Genomic DNA, 19,367 nt, shown 5'->3' on the forward strand with positions numbered 1-19,367 from the left:
ACTGTTATCAGCTCCTTTTACCATTCCTGCCTATGCAATTATTCATCCTCATCAAGCTTTGTGCATCTGCTTTGTTAATTATTGATTTGTGCTATGCCTGCTTAGTATTTCCATTGGGTACAGCATCTGCAGCTGTCCACTTGGCTGCTTTTGAGTCAGCATTGTTTTTACATATCCGACAGAACAATGAACAATTCCATCTTTCTGAGAAACTTTCTTTATATCCGTTTCTATATAAACCGTTAATATTGAGACAAAAGGATTGATGTGATTATCAGTTACTACTCCATTTTCAAAGCACTGACAGCAAAATAAAGTTAATAATTTATTAAAACTGCCTTTAATAACTTATATTTAAGGATACACTTCCCCTGTTTATAAAGTTTGACTAAACTAAGGTTTTCCAATGTTAGCCAAGGATGTCATTGTAGTTATCCTACCATAACATTATTCTTCATTTTACGTTTATAGTCATTTTTACATACACTACCAATATTATATTGTGGATCATTTTGATCACTATCTTTAATGATGACTTCCATTCAGGTCTTAGATATGAAAATGATGGAAAAATAGCAATTTTGATAGAAATATTATTCTTTTGTGTGTGCTAAGATTTTTGTTATGGAAAAAGCTTATATTTTTCTTATTTAATAGCAACTTTTATTTAACTCAAATGTTAATCTGTATATCCATGTACATGCTACAGAGTAAACTATTCATAATCGATAGAGTTACTGAATAAAAAAAGTCAGCCAAAATATCTCTGTAATAAGAGAGGATCATTTTTGTTTTGGTTTTAGAAAAAAGATCAACACCTTCTTTTTTAGAGACTTAGAATACATTTGATCATTTACCTTGAATGGTGGAGCTGTGTAGTAAAGACCAAGAAAAAGGAAAAGAGAGATGGGGACAACTGGAGAAAGCTGCTAATTAATAAGTATTGCAAATGCTAGTGGAAAGACAACTCTATTTCATCTTCTACAGGAAAGGTTCGTTTTGGTGAGAGCTGATCAAGTATATGTTATGCTTGAAACTGAGAAAAGGTTTAATTTCTTAAAAAGTTATCTCAGTAGCTAAAATAAATTAAAACATTCAAATCACATGTATTCACTTAAATTTTATTTTTAATTTTTTAAAAAGAGAGAGAGAGAGTGAGAGAGCACAAGCGGGGGAGGGACAAAGGGAGAGGGAGGAAAGAAGAGAGGATAGAAGGTTTGAAGCAGGCTTTGCACTGTCAGGGCAGAGCCCAATGCAAGGCTTGAACTCAGGAACTGTGAGATCATGACCTGAGCCAAAGTTGGACGTTTCACTGATTGAGTCACCCAGGTGCCCCTCACTTAAATTATAGAGGAGACTTCAAAAAGGGGGGAAGAGAAGCTTGTAGAAAATACTTTTGACTTTTATTCCTGTTTAAAAATTTTTTTCTTTATGTTTATTTATTTTTGAGAGAGAGAGAGCCAGAGATAAAGACAGAGCATGAGCCAGGGAGGGGCAAAGAGAGGGAGACACAGAATCTGAAGCAGGCTCCAGGCTCTGAGCTGTCAGCACAAACCCTGATGCTGGGCTTGAGTTCATGACCTGAGCCCAAGTCTGACACTTAACTGACTAAGCCACCCAGGTGCCCCTTTCCTTCCTGTTTATTGGAAACAATTTATAACATTGTGTGTCACTGAAAATATAGCAGTTGAGGAAAGTTATTCTGCAGCAGTTTGCTTTTATAGGAAAACAGAGCGACTCTAATTGCAACACCCCATCCTTAACAAACATTAACAGAAGCCTCAGGGCAAGCTGTAAATAATGTTCCTTGACTCATAAAAGGAAAAAAAAAATCCAACAAATAGTTTTTGTGACTCTAAAAAAAATTTGGGGGGGTGCCTGGGTGGCTCAGTCGGTTAAGCAGTCGACTTCGGCTCAGGTCATAATCTCACGGTTTGTGAGTTCAAGCCCCGCGCCAGATTCTCCACTGTCAGCTTGGAGCCTGGAGCCTGCTTCAGATTCTGTGTCTCCCTCTCTCTCTGTCCCTCCCATGCTTGCTCTCTCTCTCTCTCTCTCTCTCTCTCTCAAAAACAAATAAAACAAACAAACAAAATTTTTTTGAGTGGCACTTGATTACTTTCAGGATGTCTGTTTTGAGAGAATGGAATGTTTTCAGTATGTCTTTTTCAGGAGAATGAAAAGCCTTAAGTGGGAGACAAATCAAAGAATGCTCTGTGAAACCTCCTCTTCCTTTTCACCTCAATGAAAATAGAAGAGCAGAAAAATCCTGAGAAACACTGATTATTTTGATAGGATGTTTTGTTGTTAGTGATTGGGGGAGGAGGGATATTTTTTAAACAGACAAAAAAAATTGCCTATGTTAATTATATTTTGAAAAAAACAAGATGTGCATTAGTTTAATCCTTTCACAGATATTTAAGTGTCTCCTATATACAAGGCAAAAAAGATGATGAAAAGAACACAGTACCTACCCTGAGAGAACTTACTCATAGTGCATACATACATATGTGAACATGATGTACATACATCAGCCAGTCTTTGAGCACATACATCAAGGGTGCTGTGGTAAGAGTCTCGGTTCTCTAGGAACATATGTTATAGTGGGAGAAACAAACAAGAATCAAATTAACAAATGTGTGATTACAGATACAGATAGGTGCTATGAAGTACAGTAAATCAGGAAAGTATGCTAGATGGTGACTTGTAAGGGGGGTGTCAGGAAAAACCTCTTGAGGAAAAGACTTTTGAGCTGAGATCTGAAGGAGAAGAGTCAGCCATAGTAAATTTGGCAGGGGTAGGGTGAGGTGGGTGGCAGAGACAAGCATTCTAAATGGAGGGAATTGTAAATGCAAAAGCCCTGAGATGGCAATGGTCTTGCCATGATCCTGGAACTACATGAAGGTCAGCATGACTGGAGTCCAGCGAGCTGGGGGAAAGTGTTAGAAGAAAAGATCTCAGAAGTAGGCAGGGGCCAGCATAAGGAATTTGGACTTTATTCTAAGTGCAATCAGAAGCCACTGGTTCATTTTAAACAGGGCAGTGACATAATATGGCTTATTTGTTTTTAAAGATTGCACTGATTATTCTGAGGACAATGGATAAGAGGTTGAGAATGGAAGTGAGAAAACAAGATAGGAGACTTATAGTGGGCCAAATGAGGGTGCTGGTGACTTAGAGTGGAAATGAAAGCTGTAGAAAGGGAAAGAAGTAGGAGACCCAGCACACAGAGGAGTTGATCCGCAGGCTGACTTTGTGGGGAGGAGAGGAAGGAGGAATTGAATGTGACTCCTAGGTTTTTGGCTTGAGCAACTGAGTGGATAGTAGTATCATGTATGGAAATGAAGAAAATTAGGGAAAAAACAGGTTTAGTGGGGAATTCTATTTTGGTTAAATTTAATATGCCAGTTAGAAGTCCAAGTCAAGACTGCAAATAGGTGGTTGGATATTAGAGCTCAGAGCTCAGGGAAGAGCTTATGCTAAAGAAATAAATCTGGGAGCGATCAGTATAGGGGCAGCATTTTAAATCAATGGGACTGATGAAATTACCGAAGGAGTGTGTGTAGGCAGATAGGAGACCTCAAGCTAGAATTTAGAGTTCTTAGTCATCTAGTTGTGGAGCAGAGGAAGGGATCCAACAAAGGTTTTCTGTTTTTGTTTCTTTTTTCCAAATATACGTATATACACATATACACACAGAGTAATATATACATAACTATACAACAATATCTGTATATATGTGTGTATACAAGTGTTTTTTCTGACCTGTTTAAGATTAGCTGGCAGACATGATGCCCTTTTACCCCTAAATACTTCAGATTATGTATGTATATATGTAAATATGTGTGTGGGTGTATGTGTATGTGTGCATGTACAGAGAGAGGGAGAGAGAAAGAGAGGGAATGAGAATAAAGCAAATGTAGTAAAATTTTAATATATTAAGAATCTAGTTGAAAGGCATCCTGGAATTCTTCTACTTTTTTCTATGTGTAAATGTATAAAACTTTTGAAACTTTAAGTCTGAAATTGTATCAAAATAAAGTGGTGCAAATTGAGTACCACTGTAGAAAATGACCTCACTGTAGGCTGGGTGGGGAATCTTAGAAGACATGATATTCAGCTGGCCTCATATAGATATCCAAAGGTATTGTGGGAGCATTTCAGTAGCAGGATCAAGGTGAGAAACAAGGGATGTAGCAGAGTAGGGTTATGTTCAGGAAACAGCAAGTGAGTGAGAGTTTTCTATTTTTTGAGCACTTTCCTTGGCTCTAAACATTAAGCAAAGTGAGTAGTAAACTCTTTTGCAGAGTTAAAAGAGTGGCGTGGGAAACCGATAGAAAATTTGATAGGTATTCAAGTGGATAAGAATGAAAGAATTGTGAGAACATGAAACATCCAGTTACTTGGGATAGATTTGAAATGGCTCAATGCTCAGCAAGCCAAGAATAACAGAAAAAAATAGAAGGTTAGAAATTGGCAAATTAGATGCAGCAAGAAGGACAAGGGCCCAAGGAAAATGGTATTGAAATGGTTCCCCTTGGGGACTGGCTGGGTAGGGAACAGATAAAACACAAAGGGGGCTAGGCGATGTTTGGAGGAGAGACCTGGAAAGGGCCAATAATAGGTTCTAGAAATCTTAGACTAGTCACAATCTTCTTGTTTCCTCATGTACTATTTTAAGAGGCTGAATTAGGTGATCCCTGCCAGCTCTTATCTTTTTTTAAAACTCCCTTTTCACTAAGCCTCCTTTTAAGAATTGATTAAGCAAAACTACTGAGCAGGGGGCTTCATAGAAAAGGGCAAGGTGGAAGGTCAGGGCCAATACAAAGCATGAGCTGTAACATTTTAAATGTGACCAAAAGTTGGAAAAGGAGAATGGACTGAAGGTTAGGGTTAGGAGGGCTTGCAGGGTTAGCAAGAGTGAGCAGCAGTAGAGAAGAGGTAAAGATTCAAGATTACAATCAGGAGGCCAGCTTTGGGGTTTGAAATCTTAGAGATGGAGCACTTCCAAGTGTTGATTAACATCCATGTGTGGCCATACATGGGATAGATGAGCAGAGGAGAAGAGGACATCAGTATAGTTGGAAGGTCTGAGGAACGGTGAGGTCAGGGTGTAGGAGACTGTAATCACTGAAGGTTCATCAGCAAACATTTCTTGAGGGCCTATTACATGTCAGGCATGAATGGTGCCGAGGAAGACCAGGATGGTGTCCCAACTGCAAGAAGCGGGGAAGTGGGAAGTGAAGGTGGATGTCACAAATGCCCAAATGTGTCAATTTGTGAATTAATGAAAGAGTAAAAGAATCATAGTCTAAAAGTAGTATGCGAAGAGAAATTTTGAAGTGTTTGGGAGGTAAAGAAGCTCAGGACAGACATCAATGGAGTACAATGAATCTCCTCGTATCAAATTTAATTTTTGATGTTCAATAGAGAGATTTTGATGTTTAAGAAGCATTGGCTTCTGCTACTTTGTAATATTTAATAACTGCTTTTCTTTAATATGCACCATTTAAAAATTTAAATATTGGTTCTCTGAATATAACTTAAAAAGTCTAGGTATGGAAATGTAAAATTATCAATATATAAATTATAATGTGATAAGTACATAAAAGAGTTCTTCCTCTTTATGAAAGATCTGCTATAGTCCTTTAGATATTAATTCTTTTCATATCCTTATTCACCACTTGGAAAAGTAAAAAAGGAGATTAAAGCTGTGTAAATTTTGAGAATAATCTATTGAGTGAAGAAAATATGTCTGTAGTTCCACTGGGTTTTAAAAACAATACAATATGTTCAGAAAGCACAATTTGTTTTCCCTCACTTTGGAATATGAAACATTTTCATTAATTAAATTAGAAAAGAAAAAAAACCTGATACTAAGAACCATTAAAATGTGACGCTAGGGGCCATTAATAGCAGGGTTCGTAACAACTAAAACAGCCCTTTCCAGTAACACGTATAACATCCTTTGATTGTTCTTATTTCTTCATTATAATAAATGCGTAAAAGAAGTGGCCCTTCAGCCAGATAACCTGAAGTAGAGAACTTGACTTTAATCCTTCTTGCCACTGCCTTGTGGTTAGACCTTGGCCTTTTCTCTCCCTGTAAAAATAAGAATATTTACATCATTGTATCATTTGTGAATGAAATGAGAATGTGTGTGAATGTGTTTTGAAATAGTAACTGTAAATATACAATATTTAGAGTGTCTTTATTGAGTAAATGCTTTCAAATTTTTGTGTTTTTAGCCCTCTATCAATTTTATCTGTGACACACATAACATTTCTTTTGTTGAAAAGGATCTTAGAAGGAGCAAATACTCATTTACTTGTATTACCTTTAATCTACAATGCCTTGATTCTATTCTTACATAAATGTAATAAGCCGTGATCTTTACCTAACTAACTTGAGAGGTTGCAGTTTTCACAGGGAAGACACTTCTGATGATTCTTAAAATATTTACATAATTTAGGCCAAACTGTATAGTCTAATTACTAATAATCATGTGATTACAGCATGCATTTCTTTTCTTTACTTCTTTAACTTAATAGTTAAAATGAATTTTTTTATTTAAAGAAAGAAATTCCAAGAGAAAACCATGGTTACTATTTTTCAGGACTTTAGACATAGCTCAAGGGCACATTTAAATCATTATTGTGTCTTTAGTGACCAAAATAAATACATAAACTGAAATGTCAAAAGTATAAACAACTAGCATTTGAAGTCAGGCAGATCTAGTTCAAATTATTAGGTGATGGTCTGACCACTTTGTATCTCAGTTTCCCTATATCTAAAGTAGGAATAATAGTTATTTTCTACTCAATAATTTAATATCTACTGAACTCATATTCCCAGAAGGTGCTATAAACAAGACATGTCCCTGACACTCCATAGCTTACCCTCTAGTAGGAGAGGCAGATAATAAACATAAATACATAACAAAAATAATTCCACAAAAGTGGTAAATGCAATGGAGAAAATAAATCAGAGTAATAGGATGGAAAGTGACTGGGGTGAGGCAGAGAGGAAGGGTGTGGCCACCAAATCAGGGAAATCTTTGAGGAGGTAGTACATTCCAGCTCACACTCATTTAATTAATGAGGAGCCAGGAGCCAGATATGGGTAGATCTAGAGGAGGAGTTTCTAGGACGTCGAAAGTTCTTGAAAAAGAAAGGAATTTGGTCTTTTTTTTTTCCCCACAGAAAAGAACTATGAGGTTAGAGCCTAGTGAAAAAAAGGGAAAGTATTGTGATATTTGTGGATATTAGGAGGGGCAAGCAGAGTCCAGATTATTTAGGGCCTAGTAGATATGATAAAGAATTTGGATATTATTCTATTATTGCAATGGAAGATACAAACTAGCTCTGCATAAGGAATTAACAATGCATAATTTACATTAAAAAATCCCTTTATAAATAAATTACTAAAACTAATAAGATAGTTGAGTAAATTTGCAATCATCTTTTATGTTCCTACATACCAGTAGTAGTTTAAAAATAGTTAAAAAGATATTATATGTGAAAGTAGCAACTACAACAATACAAAGGAATAAATCAATCAGTTTAAATTTTTGTATGGAAGCACATTATAAACATTTTTGGAGAATATTAAAGTAGGCCTAAATTAATGAAGATCTACCATGTTCACAAATAGAAAGGCTCAATAACACAAAGATGTCAATTCTCTCCAAAATATGTGATAAATTCAGTACAATTCCAATAAAAATCTCAAGAGGATCTTTTTTAAATTGTTTTTCTTTAATGTATTTTTGAGAGGCGGGGTGTGGTACAGAGAGAGAGAGAGGGAGGCACAGAATCTGAAGCAGGCTCCAGGCTCCAAGTTGTCAGCATAGAACCTGATGTGAGGCTCGAACTTACAAACTGCAAGATCATGACCTGAGCCGAAGTCGGATGCTTAACCGACTAAGCCACCCAGGCGCCCCTCAAGAGGACTTTTTTTTTCTCTTTGTGGAGCTTGACAATCTGATCATAAAATGTATATGTAATAACAAGGGGCCAAATTAGCCAAATCAATTAGCCAAGCCAAGTTAATTTTTAACTTATCTACCAGATATCAACACTTACAATTAAGACAGTTTGATATTGGGAGAGAAATAGCCAAACTAGTAGAAGAGAATAAAGTGCTCCAAAATAGACCTACATCTCCATAAAAAGCTGATATATCACAAGAGTGGCATTATAGGTCAGTGGGGAAAGAACGGGCAAATAATTAAGAATGGGCTAAGACTTTTGGTTATCCACATTAAAAAAAAATCAATCTAGATAATTTAAAGACAAAATGATGAAAACAATACTTTTTAGAAGAAAATATGGGAGAACATCTTTATAACCACAGAGTAGGGAAGGATTTCTTGAGACCAAAAAGCATAAGCCCAAATGAAAATATATATCTAATTACATTAATATTAAACATTTATGTACATCCAAGATATCCTAAAGTGCAAAGATGAGCCATAAGTGAGGAAAAGATATTAACAAGCCAAAAAGAGTTATTTTTCCAGAAAATACTAAACAAACAACAAAAAGCCTATGAATCAAGGCAACAACAGATGTTCGCGAGGATGTGGAGAAAGAGGATCTCTTTTGCACTGCTGGTGGGAATGCAAACTGGTGCAGCCACTCTGGAAAACAGTATGGAGGTTCCTCAAAAAATTAAAAATAGAACTACCCTATGACCCAGCAATTGCACTACTACGTTTTTATCCAAGGGATACAGGTGTGCTGTTTTGAAGGCGCACATGCACCCCAATGTTTATAGCAGCACTATCAACAATAGCCAAAGTATGGAAAGAGCCCAAATGTCCATTGATGGATGGATGGATAAAGAAGATGTGGTATATATACACATGGAGTATTACTCAGCAGTCAAAAAGAATGAAATCTTTCCATTTGCAACTACGTGGATGGAACCAGAGGGTATTATTCTAAGCCAAATTAGTCAGAGAAAGACAAATATCATATGACTTCACTCATATGAGGACTTTAAGATACAAAACAGATGAGCACAAGGGAAGGGAAGCAAAAATAATATAAAAACAAGGAGGGAGACAAAACATAAGAGACTCTTAAATATAGAGAACAAACACAGGGTTGCTGGAGGGGTTGTGGGAGGGGTGATGGGCTAAATGGGTAAGGGGCATCAAGGAATCTACTCCTGAAATCATTGTTGTACCATATGCTAACTAACTTGGATGTAAATTATAAAAAATAAATAAATTATTAGATTAAAAAAATAATCTCTTTATCCAAGGTGGGGGACCTATGAATCAACAAGAAAAAATCAAATAGCTGTATGGCAAAGGACATAGAGTTGAAATTCACAGAAAAGGAAAACTGAAAAGCCAAGAAACACATGAAATAATGGTCAAGATCAGGAGTGATAGGAAAAGTGAATACAGACTAGAATGGCAAAATCTAAAAAGTATCTGACAGTTAGGGAGGCCCTGCAGTAGTAGGCATGCTCATGCACTGCCGACTGAAGTTAAAAATTGTGACAATAATTTTGAACAGTAATTTATTTTTAATATCTGGCAATAATATTGAAACATTTATTGAAATGATCCTCTAATTCCTAGGTATATTACTCTAGATAAAATTTTGCATGTGTATATAAGGAGACATAAAAAATTTATGGCATTGTGGTGCATGGGTGGTTCAGTCAGTTAAGTGTCTGACTCTTGATTTCAGCTCAGGTCATGATCTCATGGTTCATGAGATCAAGCCCTGCATTGGGCTCTGCGCTGAGAGTCTCTGTCTCCCTCTCTCTCTGACCTTCCCCAGCTCTCTCTCTCTCAAAAATAAATAAAAATACAACATTAAAAAATATTTATGGCATCACAGAATCTTTGGGATGAAATATTTGAAATGAGCTAAACATCCATTAACAGGATAATGGATACACAAATTGCAAGTATATTCATACAATATAATACAGCAGTGAAAACCAATGAAGTGCAGCTATTACTGACATGAATCTCATAAAAAGGATACTGAGCAGAAAAATAAACAATTGCAGAAAGATATAGTTAAAAAATTTACGTAAAACAATATATTGTTATGGATATATATGTAGATATAATAAAAGTACATACATTTCGTGGGAATGAAAAACAATAAAATCAGGATAGTTTTGTCCCTGGAGAGCGGAACGTGAATGGAATTAAGAAGGGACACACAGGAGACTTCAAGTATAGGATTATATATTTCTTTAAGCTAGGTGGTGGGTACATAGTCATCTGTTTTATTCATCACTTTTTTGTAAACTGGAAATATTTTATAACACAAGTTTTAAAAGAAGAAAAGTAATTCTAGCTTATAAACTGAAGAATGAACTACCAGGGGGTAAGAATGGAAAAAAGGTGACATGTTAGGTAACAGTCGCTGTACTCTAGGAAGAGTAGACTTGAGTATCTAGCACAGCTTCTGGTAGCTGGTAGGTGCTTAACAAGTTGTAACTATTGTGGTGGTTGCTGTCATCATCAATCGTCATCAGTGTAAAGATTAAAAGACATGAAGAAAGATAAACTAATATTTGGAGTAGTTATATTGCACTATGTGCTTTATGCATCTTTTTTTAGTCTTGACTAGAATCTGGTTATAAAGAATCTAAGCCTCACAGAAGCCAAGGCTGGAAGGCACAAAGACTACGTAAATTTCTAATGACTTCTTTTCCAATGTTGTTTAAACCACACACTCTTCTCCCTCCTCTCCAACACACACACACACACACACACACACACACACACACACACACACACACCCCTTTCCTGTCGAGCAGTGAGAAAAATTCAAACATTTTTACTTTGGAGCATAAGTAGCATATTTGGAGTTAAATATTAATAATTTGATACACTAAACACTTGGGTGGTGCCTTATTACAGAATACTTTTGGAACTCTCAATTTTTCATCTGATCTTCCTGACAACTCTGAGGAAGGCAGCGCAGTTGATTATTCCCGTTTTACAGATGAGTAAATCAAAATCCAGAGAGACTAAAGCAGAAGTTACTAACTTGGAAGGGCGCCTGGGTGGCTAAGTCAATTAAGTGCAGGATTTTAGCTCAGGTCATGATCTCATGGTTCATGGGTTTGAGCCCCTGGTTGGGCTTTGTGATGTTCACGAAATTCTATGTCAAATACTTTATGATTAAATGGTCATTTTTCTAGGTAGAGGGTCAGCTTTACTTGTATTTTTAAAAGGCCCATTACTTCCCAAAAAGGTTTAAAAGAATATTGGGTTAAATGATTTGCCTAAGATCACATGGTCCTATAGGAGCCAAGACCCCAAGAAATTTCTTCCTACTCTACACTCAGAATTCTTTTTACTCCAACCTATAGCATCAAAATTCAGAGAGATTATTAGTGAAATACTGTTTGTAATGTCTACTGAATGCTAAGATGGAAGTGTTATTAAATATACCAAAACATCTAACTTGGAAGGAATAGTTTTGGTTTGTTCAGCCTTTAGGCAGTCACTCTGTAAATGACTCCGTAATCTACATGGTGTTGCTTTTCAGCTGAACAAGTCGAGAACTGTTGTCTTCACAAGCCCTTGAGCAGACTTGCTAAATAAGAAAGGAATCTGATGCAGTAATTATATAACGTATTTTACAATTCTGAGTAATCTGTAAAGATTAATTGTTGAGACACAGTTTGATCTCCTGGTGGAAAGGGTACCATGGGCTGAGAATGGGATTTTCATTTCTCCTGGACAAGAGTTACTTGTCTCAGGGTCTCCTTGCTCTTGGCTGTAAAAGGATTAAGGTGGATGGCTTCTCAATCCTTCCAGCTCTAACACTGTATAAATTTAGATGGAATTTAAAATAGGAAGCTACTGGGTGGCTCAGACGATTGAGATTGAGCATCTGACTCTTGATTTCTGCTCAGGTCAGATCCCAGGGTCTTAAGGTCCAGCGCCTGTGTCTGGCTCTCCATTGAGTATGGAGCCTCAAGATTTCTGTCTCCCTCTGCCCCTCTTCGAGATCATGCCTGCTCTAATATAACAAATAGGAAGGCAGACAGGAGTTCTGTGTATGAACTTCTCACACACAGTCTGTTAATGTTATTTTCCCAATAAGAAAGGTCTTCAGGGCCCCAGGTGGGTGGGTCACTGATCATTAGCCCCAAGTGTTCGAGGACCCACTAGGGCCCTCATGAGGGCAAGCTTGCAGTCTCCATCAGGGTGACGTGAAGGCGAGCGGAAAGCAAGCTACAGAAGGCCAAAAGGACAGTGGGATTTCAAACACAAGGGCTCTTAATCCTATATTAAAGAAGGAAGGAAGGCAAGAAAGTCCAAGTACCACGGGTTCCAAGAGATCAGCTTAAACAGGATGGCTTGTGCGAGCGTTGGGGGTGGGGCTTCGGTCCCGAGGCGGCTGGAGGACGGCCGGAGGACGGCTGGAGCGGAGCCGCACCTCCTGCCGCATCCCGGCCTCCAGGGCTGGGGTGTGACTGAGAAAAAGCCAGCCACCCATGGGAACCTCCGCGCCCGTCAAAGCCACGTGACGGAGAGCCGGGGCGGGCCGAGGCGTGTCCTCTCCGCCCCGCGCGCAGGCGCGCTGTACGGGCGCTGAAATTCAAATTTGAACGGCCGCAGGAGGCCGAATCTGACACTGGAGGCTGAGGGATAGAGGAGAGTAGTTTGGGAGAGTTCTCCCCGCCCCGGCCTTCTGGTTCTCTTCAAGTGACACACGGAATCGGGACTCACTTTTCTTTTTCTGAATTTGAACCACCGTTTCCGTCGTCTCGCAATCAACACGCGAACTCCGGGGCGATGGACCCATTTACCGAGGTGAGAAAATTTGCGGGCGCAGCCTGCCATCCCCGCTCTCGGCCCCTACCCACCCTTCCCACCTTTGCCGACCTCTGGGCCCACCGGGCCGAGGGCGCGTGCGCGCGCGTGCGCAGCGAGTGTGTGCGGGACGCGGCTTGGAGAACCGTGGGAGAGAAGGGGCTGGAGGGCGCACGTCGCCTACTCTGCGGCTGCTGTTCGTCCGCGGTTTACTTATTGCTGTCCCGCAGTGAAGCTCAGGGAGGGACGTTTTGAGTCTGTTCTTTTAGGCGTTACCGAAGAGCCCTCTGCCAGCCCCGATTGTTGTAACGCCCTGTGAAGTGGAGCCCCGTCCCTTCCGAGAGTGAGGTTGGGGCCTGGGCGGAACTGGCCCTGCTGGAAGGGAAAGCGAGGATAAGGTGTAGGGTGGAGTCGGGTGCCCGAATGACTCAGTGCTGTGTGCAGTCGCCGCCTGCAAATGGAATGTGATTTGCGGGGTTCAGGTCGCCCGCAGAGGTGTTATGCATGTAAAAGATCCTGTTAATGAAATGACGGCAAAATGTTAAATAAGCCAATACTGAAACCATTGCATCCGTTCCTATAAAGTGAATACATTCTTCAGATTTGATTGCTCAGCTAAATAGGGAAGAAATTTAATCCCCGAGATTGACACTTGGATGGAAAGGAAAAAGTGCTGGCCGAATATATACAAACAAAATTAATAGCCGACAATGTAAAAAACCAGAGTAAAGAAATAAAACTCTGTGTGTTTTTGGAGCATAACATTACAGTGATAGTTTTTAACTTCTCTTTTGTCCTTTGGAAATCGAATATGGATTAATTACATCATGTGTCAATTATTTCTCTAGCTTTGGTCAATCTTGTTAAGAATGTACATGGACACACTCAGCAGTTTAGTGTAGACCACTTATCCACTCCCTTTTCTTACAGGACAGTTCCTGTTCCTTTAGGTTGTGCAAGTTTCAAACTGCTATTTTTTTGTGTTGCTGCAGAGTGGGCCTAAAGATGTCTCTACACTACATTCAAAACTTAAATGCTATGGAGAGTAGAAATACTTTTTTGGGGGGAACCTATATTTACAATTCCATAAATCTTAAGATAAAGTTTCCACAATTACAGTTTACTTGTATTCAAACATAACAGTATTTATTTTTGTTTCAAATTCTCAATCATCTAGGGAAAACACATTAATTTGTTAAACTTACTTAAAGATCTGACAGAAAACCCAGAACACATTTTTGTATGAGCCTTAAAAAATAAGGCTGATCATGCAGTATGTATTTTTCTCATACTTTGAAGTTAAAAAGGATAGATTATTTTGTTAGTAATATAGAATAGTCTTCCTTAAAAAATTAGCCCTATGTGTCTTGAATATTCCTGTTAGTCTCCTAAGTAACTGACAGGAACAAAGCATTTTGAAAGTTGGCTGAAAATTGTACTTCATTTTACTTAACAATGTCATTCTTAAGCTAGTGCAAATTTCAGTTGAAAGAAACTTTTATTTGAAACAAACCTTTTGTTTTAGAGTGTGCTCAGAAATATGTATGGTTTATATTATGAAAAGTCAGATCAGTTGCAGTTGGAATAAACAGCTTTGACTGTTTTCCTTAATTGGTAATGAGGGTACTATTTGAAATGGTTTCAGGGACTAGGTGCTTAATTATAGCATTCATAACATTCTTGCACAGGGAAGTGAACTGGTGCAGTTCTTTGTCTGAAAAGGACTGAAACTAAGTTAAAATGACTTTCTCAACCAGAGTTCTTTATCAGAACCACAGAACACAGAAAATGATTTGAGAGGCTATTTTGTTAATTTTCCCAAAGGTGATTCATCACCATGCCATCCTATAAGCATAGGAGAAATGTTAATTCATTACATTCATGTCAGGGCATTAGGGCTAATTCTATTGATAACTGGTTGAGAAAGCCACAACCATCCTAAAGTTTCTTTTCTAAAACTAGGCTGTTGTGCATTGCTTCTCCCTGCTGTCACCAGTGCTGTTTGGCACACTCTTCCTCTCCCTGTCTCTTCCACCTGGCAAACTGATGTAACCTCCAGCTCGGACCTGGATTTCCCTTCTTCAGGGGGCAGATCACCTTTTGGAGTGCTCTCCCTGCACTGTTCTTACCTGTTGAATATATTTCCTGCCAGAATGTGAGCTTCATGAATGCAGGCCTGTTCTTTCCTATTCAGAGGGATGTTTCCCTAACATCAAGCACATCCACATCCAATAACATTCTGCTGAAATAATAAAGAGAGCCATTCAGTGCAAATTATTTTACAAACAAATAACTATGTACAACAGTAACTATTAGAACATTTTAGCCATATTCTTTCCTTTCTTGTAGAAAATTTCAAATTACTCAAGTGTAATGATTCCTCATGGATTCATCACCCAGCAACACACGACTGTATTGTTTCACTGTACTCCCCTCTAATCCCTCCCACTGAATTATTTGGAAGCAAATTCTAGAGATTATATAATTTCATACACACACACACACACACACACATATATGTGTGTGTGTGTGTATATATATATACACATATACATATATATATATCATTAAACACTAAGGACTTAAAAAAATCATAGTGCCATTATCATACCTAAAAAATCAACAATTCCTTAATATCATCAAATATTCTGTCAATATTCAGATTTCCTTAAGTGTCATGGTTTTGCAGTTTGTTTGAATCAGGATCTAGGCAGGGTCCACAGGGCAATGTCTTTCTATATTCTTCCTGGAAGAACCAGAAATAAAGAAGCCATCTTGGTTCATGGATGAACAAGCAGTTAAGGCAGATGTTTATTGTTTATTATTATGATCAGCTAATAACATTTAAAAAGTTATGTTGATATGAAGTTAGTGCTCCTGACAATAAGTTCTTAAAAAAGAGTCATTGGGTTTAATCAAAAGACAGTTTATAGCCAAGTGGTTAAGAGCTCAAACTCTGGAGTCTGGGTTTGAATCCTGCCTTACCACTTAGCTATGAGACTTATGGCTTGTTTTTTAACCTGTGCCTGGGTTCCTTCATCTGTGAAAACAGTAGTAAAGACAGAACCTGCCAAGCAAAATTTTGAAAATGAAATGAGATTTTGTGTGCAGACACTGAAAGTACTTACATAAATATTGGTGCTGTTGTGCTTGCCATTAGGTGAATGTAAAACCATAAACTTAATGCTCATAACATTAGCGTTAGCCTCTTAGTTTGAAGATCTCACAGGGGATGGCCATTCCCTAAGACCGTCATAGGGAACCCCATGGCTGGCCGTGCTGAATCAGAGCTTTCTGTGTAGGACCCTTAAAAGAGAAAAGCTACAGTTAAAATACCCTGTAAAACATCTTCTCTTGTGCAATAAATAAATGAACATGCTGTTACTAGTCTGGATGGAATTTCTCTTATTTTTCAGAATTAAATGAAAATCTCTGTATTGACCTCGGAAAGGATGCTGCTAGAGCATATTGAAAATAATGAGTTAGCTTATATTGAGCCTCTTGTTTAAGAAGGCAGGGAAATAAGCAATACCTCCTAAAAAGATTTTTGTCTAACGATTTGAGGTGTATGTGTGGCAGAAATTGCTTAAGGACTGCAAGCTTCAGTTATTTTAGATTCATCCACATGGAATGTCTTATTTCCTGGTTTCGTTAGTTATTGCAGTTTTTTTTAATGCCTTTATTACTTAAAGCAGGAGGTGTGATATTTGAAGGAATATACTTTATAAATAAAGAACCCTTGGATTCCTGATGCATTATTATAGGGACTTAGATTTATTGAGCTGTTGAGTTTTTGTCCCTTAGATACATTTCTTTTAAATTAATCTTTGGCCTTTATTTTATAGATTAGGGAACTTCTGCTTCCCTATTTTAATAGATTTTGAAATCTTTGAATCTAATGTAGACAATAGAGTACTTGTATATGTTTGAATGGCAGAGCTGCATTCTTTTGTGACCAACCTCTTGCTCATAGTAACTGAAAACATACTGACTCACAAGTATTCTAACTGACGGGAATGGAATGTGAACATGTACATGAACGAAGAAAATTAGGCTAGTTTTTTTATCTGGGGAGTGATATATTTTATTATGGGGGAAATATATATATATATATATATATATATGTATATATATATGAATTGGTGTAACAATACTGCTTTTGAGTTTGTTGAAGACTTTTATTTAAAGGGTAAATGTCTTGTGTTTTGGAAGGCATTTGGTTCATAAATTACTTTCAGTGATACAGCATTTAGGTTTAGTGTCACTCTTTGAATGAGAAATCATTCCTAAGAAAAGTGGAGAGTTGTGCCTTCCTCTAAATTTAGCTCCATTTCTTTTGCACATTCAGAGGAATTTTAATCTTTTTTAATGTTTATTTATTTTTGAGAGAGAGAGAGAGAACATGAGTGGGGTAGAGAGACAGGGAAATACAGAATCTGAAGCAGGCTCCAGGCTCTGAGCTGTCAGCACAGAGACCAACACGGGGTTCAAACTCACTAACTGAGATCATGACCTGAGCCAAAGCTCGGCACTTAAGCAACTGAGCCACCCAGGCGCCTCACTCAGAGGAATTTTAAAGAATAATTATTCTATTTTTAATTAAGCAATTAAAAAGGTCAAATGGGAGTGTAATTCCTTAGTCTGTGCTAACTACTGTATCTGTGTGTGCAGGGCAGTGTATAAACTCCAGCCAATAATTCTCATATCTCCTTTAGTTGTATACTTTTGAAAGAGAAAGAATTGTTTTATAGGATCTTGTGTTTGTTCAACTACACTGTTTCAAATAGAAGCATTAATTGATTCAGGGTAAGAAAAGAGTAATCCTGATTTTATGGAATGGTTAAGATATCAACTCAAGATTATTTTATTATGTACTGATATTCAATTAAATAAAATGTGGGATTTTTTTAGCTTGGCTTTTTTTTTTTTTCCTGTCACCTTAGGAAATGTCAGGTTTTCAAAGAACTAAATATGTCCATTATCTCTTGCTGTTTACCATTATACCAAATCTTAGTGGCTGTATTAGCTTTGTTGCTGTAACAAATTATCATACTCTTAGTGGCTTAAAATCACATATAGTTATTATCTTCTGAAGATCATAAGGCTGATGGATTTTACAGGGTTAAGATCAAGGTGTTGGCAGGATTGTGTTCCTTCTGGAGGCTCTAGAGGAGAATCTGTTTCCTTACCTTTTCTAACTTCTAGAGGCCACCTGCATTTTTTGGCTTGTAGCCCCTTCCTCTATCTCCAGAGCCACCAATCGCATCACTCCAAGCTCTGCTTCTGTTGTCACATCTTCTCTGACCTTCCTGACTTTTCTCTCAGAAGGACAATTGTGATTACATTAGGCCCACCTAAATAATGCAGGATAATCTTTTCATCTCAAGATTCTTCATCACATCCGCCAAGCCCCTTTTGTCAAGTAAAGTAATACATTCACAGGTTCAGGGAATTAGGAAATGAACATCTTTGGGGACTGTTATTCTCCCTACCAAAGTGCTTAAAACAACCACCACGTTAGTTCCTGATTCAGTGGCTCAGCAATTTGTGTTGGGCTCAGCTAGGCTGTGCTTCTGGTGGTGTCCCCAGAGGTCATACAGGAGTCTGCAGTGATCTGGCAAATTAGCTGGGACTGGATGCTCTAACGTGGCCTTACTCATCAGTCCGGTGGTTGATGCCAGCTCTCAGCTGGGCCAGGTGTCTCTAGCAGGCTTGTGCAGTCTTGGGCAGGTGTCTCTACACCTCATGGCACTGTTCCAAGAGAGTGCAAAGAGAAACCACAAGACCTCTGGGGCCTGTGGTTGGAAGTCATGCCGTATCACTTCTGCCACATTCTGTTGGTCAAAGTAAATCATAAGGCCAGCCCAGTTTGAGGGTGTGGAAATAGATTCTACCTTTTGATGAAAAGCAGAAAAAATTTCTGGTTATTTTAAATCTCATAAACCAACTTTACACATTTTATTCATATTACACCTGTAATAGTTAAAAAAAAATTAGTGTTTATTTTCAAGAGAGAGAGAGAGAGCAGGCAGGGGAGGGGCAGAGAGAGAGGGAGAGAAAGAGAGAATCTCAAGGAGGCCCTTCAATGTCAATGCGGAGCTTGACGTGGGGCTCAAACTCATGAACCATGAGATCGTGACCTGAGCTGAAATCAGGAGTTGGACACTTATCTGACCGAGCCACCCAGGCACCCATGTAATGATTTTGACATTGGGGTGCTTCTTTGGTGAATTTTAACTTATTTACTTAGGATCCCATTTTTGAAATATATTTAACTGTTATCCTACCTGGCAATTAGTGATTTTAGAAGGTGCCTCAAGTTTTGTGAACTTTTGACTAAACTTGTGTTTTAATGCTGATATATTATATATGTAGAAACTGCTTGAACGAACCCGTGCCCGGCGAGAGAATCTTCAGAGAAAGATGGCTGAGAGGCCCACAGCAGCAGCAAGGTCTGCCATGCATGCTAAGAGAACCAGAGAGCCACTTTCTGAAGCAAGTAACCAACAGCCTCTACCTGGTAGTGAAGGTAAAAGACTTTGTGGGGAAAAGTAAAATTTGC

The 19,367-nt window shown here is 38.2% G+C and overlaps 2 protein-coding genes across 2 annotated transcripts in view; one reads left to right on the top strand and one right to left on the bottom strand.

Annotated features, from left to right (window-relative positions):
* MATCAP2 (microtubule associated tyrosine carboxypeptidase 2) overlaps positions 1–12,835 on the bottom strand; it is a 72,992-nt gene extending 60,157 nt beyond the window's left edge. The window contains exons 1-2 of the mRNA XM_047096953.1: positions 12,722–12,835; positions 6,030–6,099 (exon numbers count right to left, since the gene is read on the bottom strand). Of these exons, the coding sequence (XP_046952909.1) occupies positions 6,030–6,099; positions 12,722–12,835 (184 nt within the window). The remainder of the gene's footprint in view (positions 1–6,029; positions 6,100–12,721) is intronic.
* Positions 12,681–19,367, top strand: part of ANLN (anillin, actin binding protein) — a 47,199-nt gene continuing 40,512 nt past the window's right edge. The window contains exons 1-2 of the mRNA XM_047096954.1: positions 12,681–12,805; positions 19,181–19,334. Of these exons, the coding sequence (XP_046952910.1) occupies positions 12,788–12,805; positions 19,181–19,334 (172 nt within the window). The 5' untranslated portion in view covers positions 12,681–12,787. The remainder of the gene's footprint in view (positions 12,806–19,180; positions 19,335–19,367) is intronic.

The sequence above is a fragment of the Lynx rufus genome, unplaced genomic scaffold (assembly GCF_022079265.1).
Source record: "Lynx rufus isolate CCGP_SWC_20201006 ecotype Redwood Valley unplaced genomic scaffold, mLynRuf1.p SCAF_4, whole genome shotgun sequence".
Classification (NCBI taxonomy): Eukaryota; Metazoa; Chordata; class Mammalia; order Carnivora; family Felidae; genus Lynx; species Lynx rufus.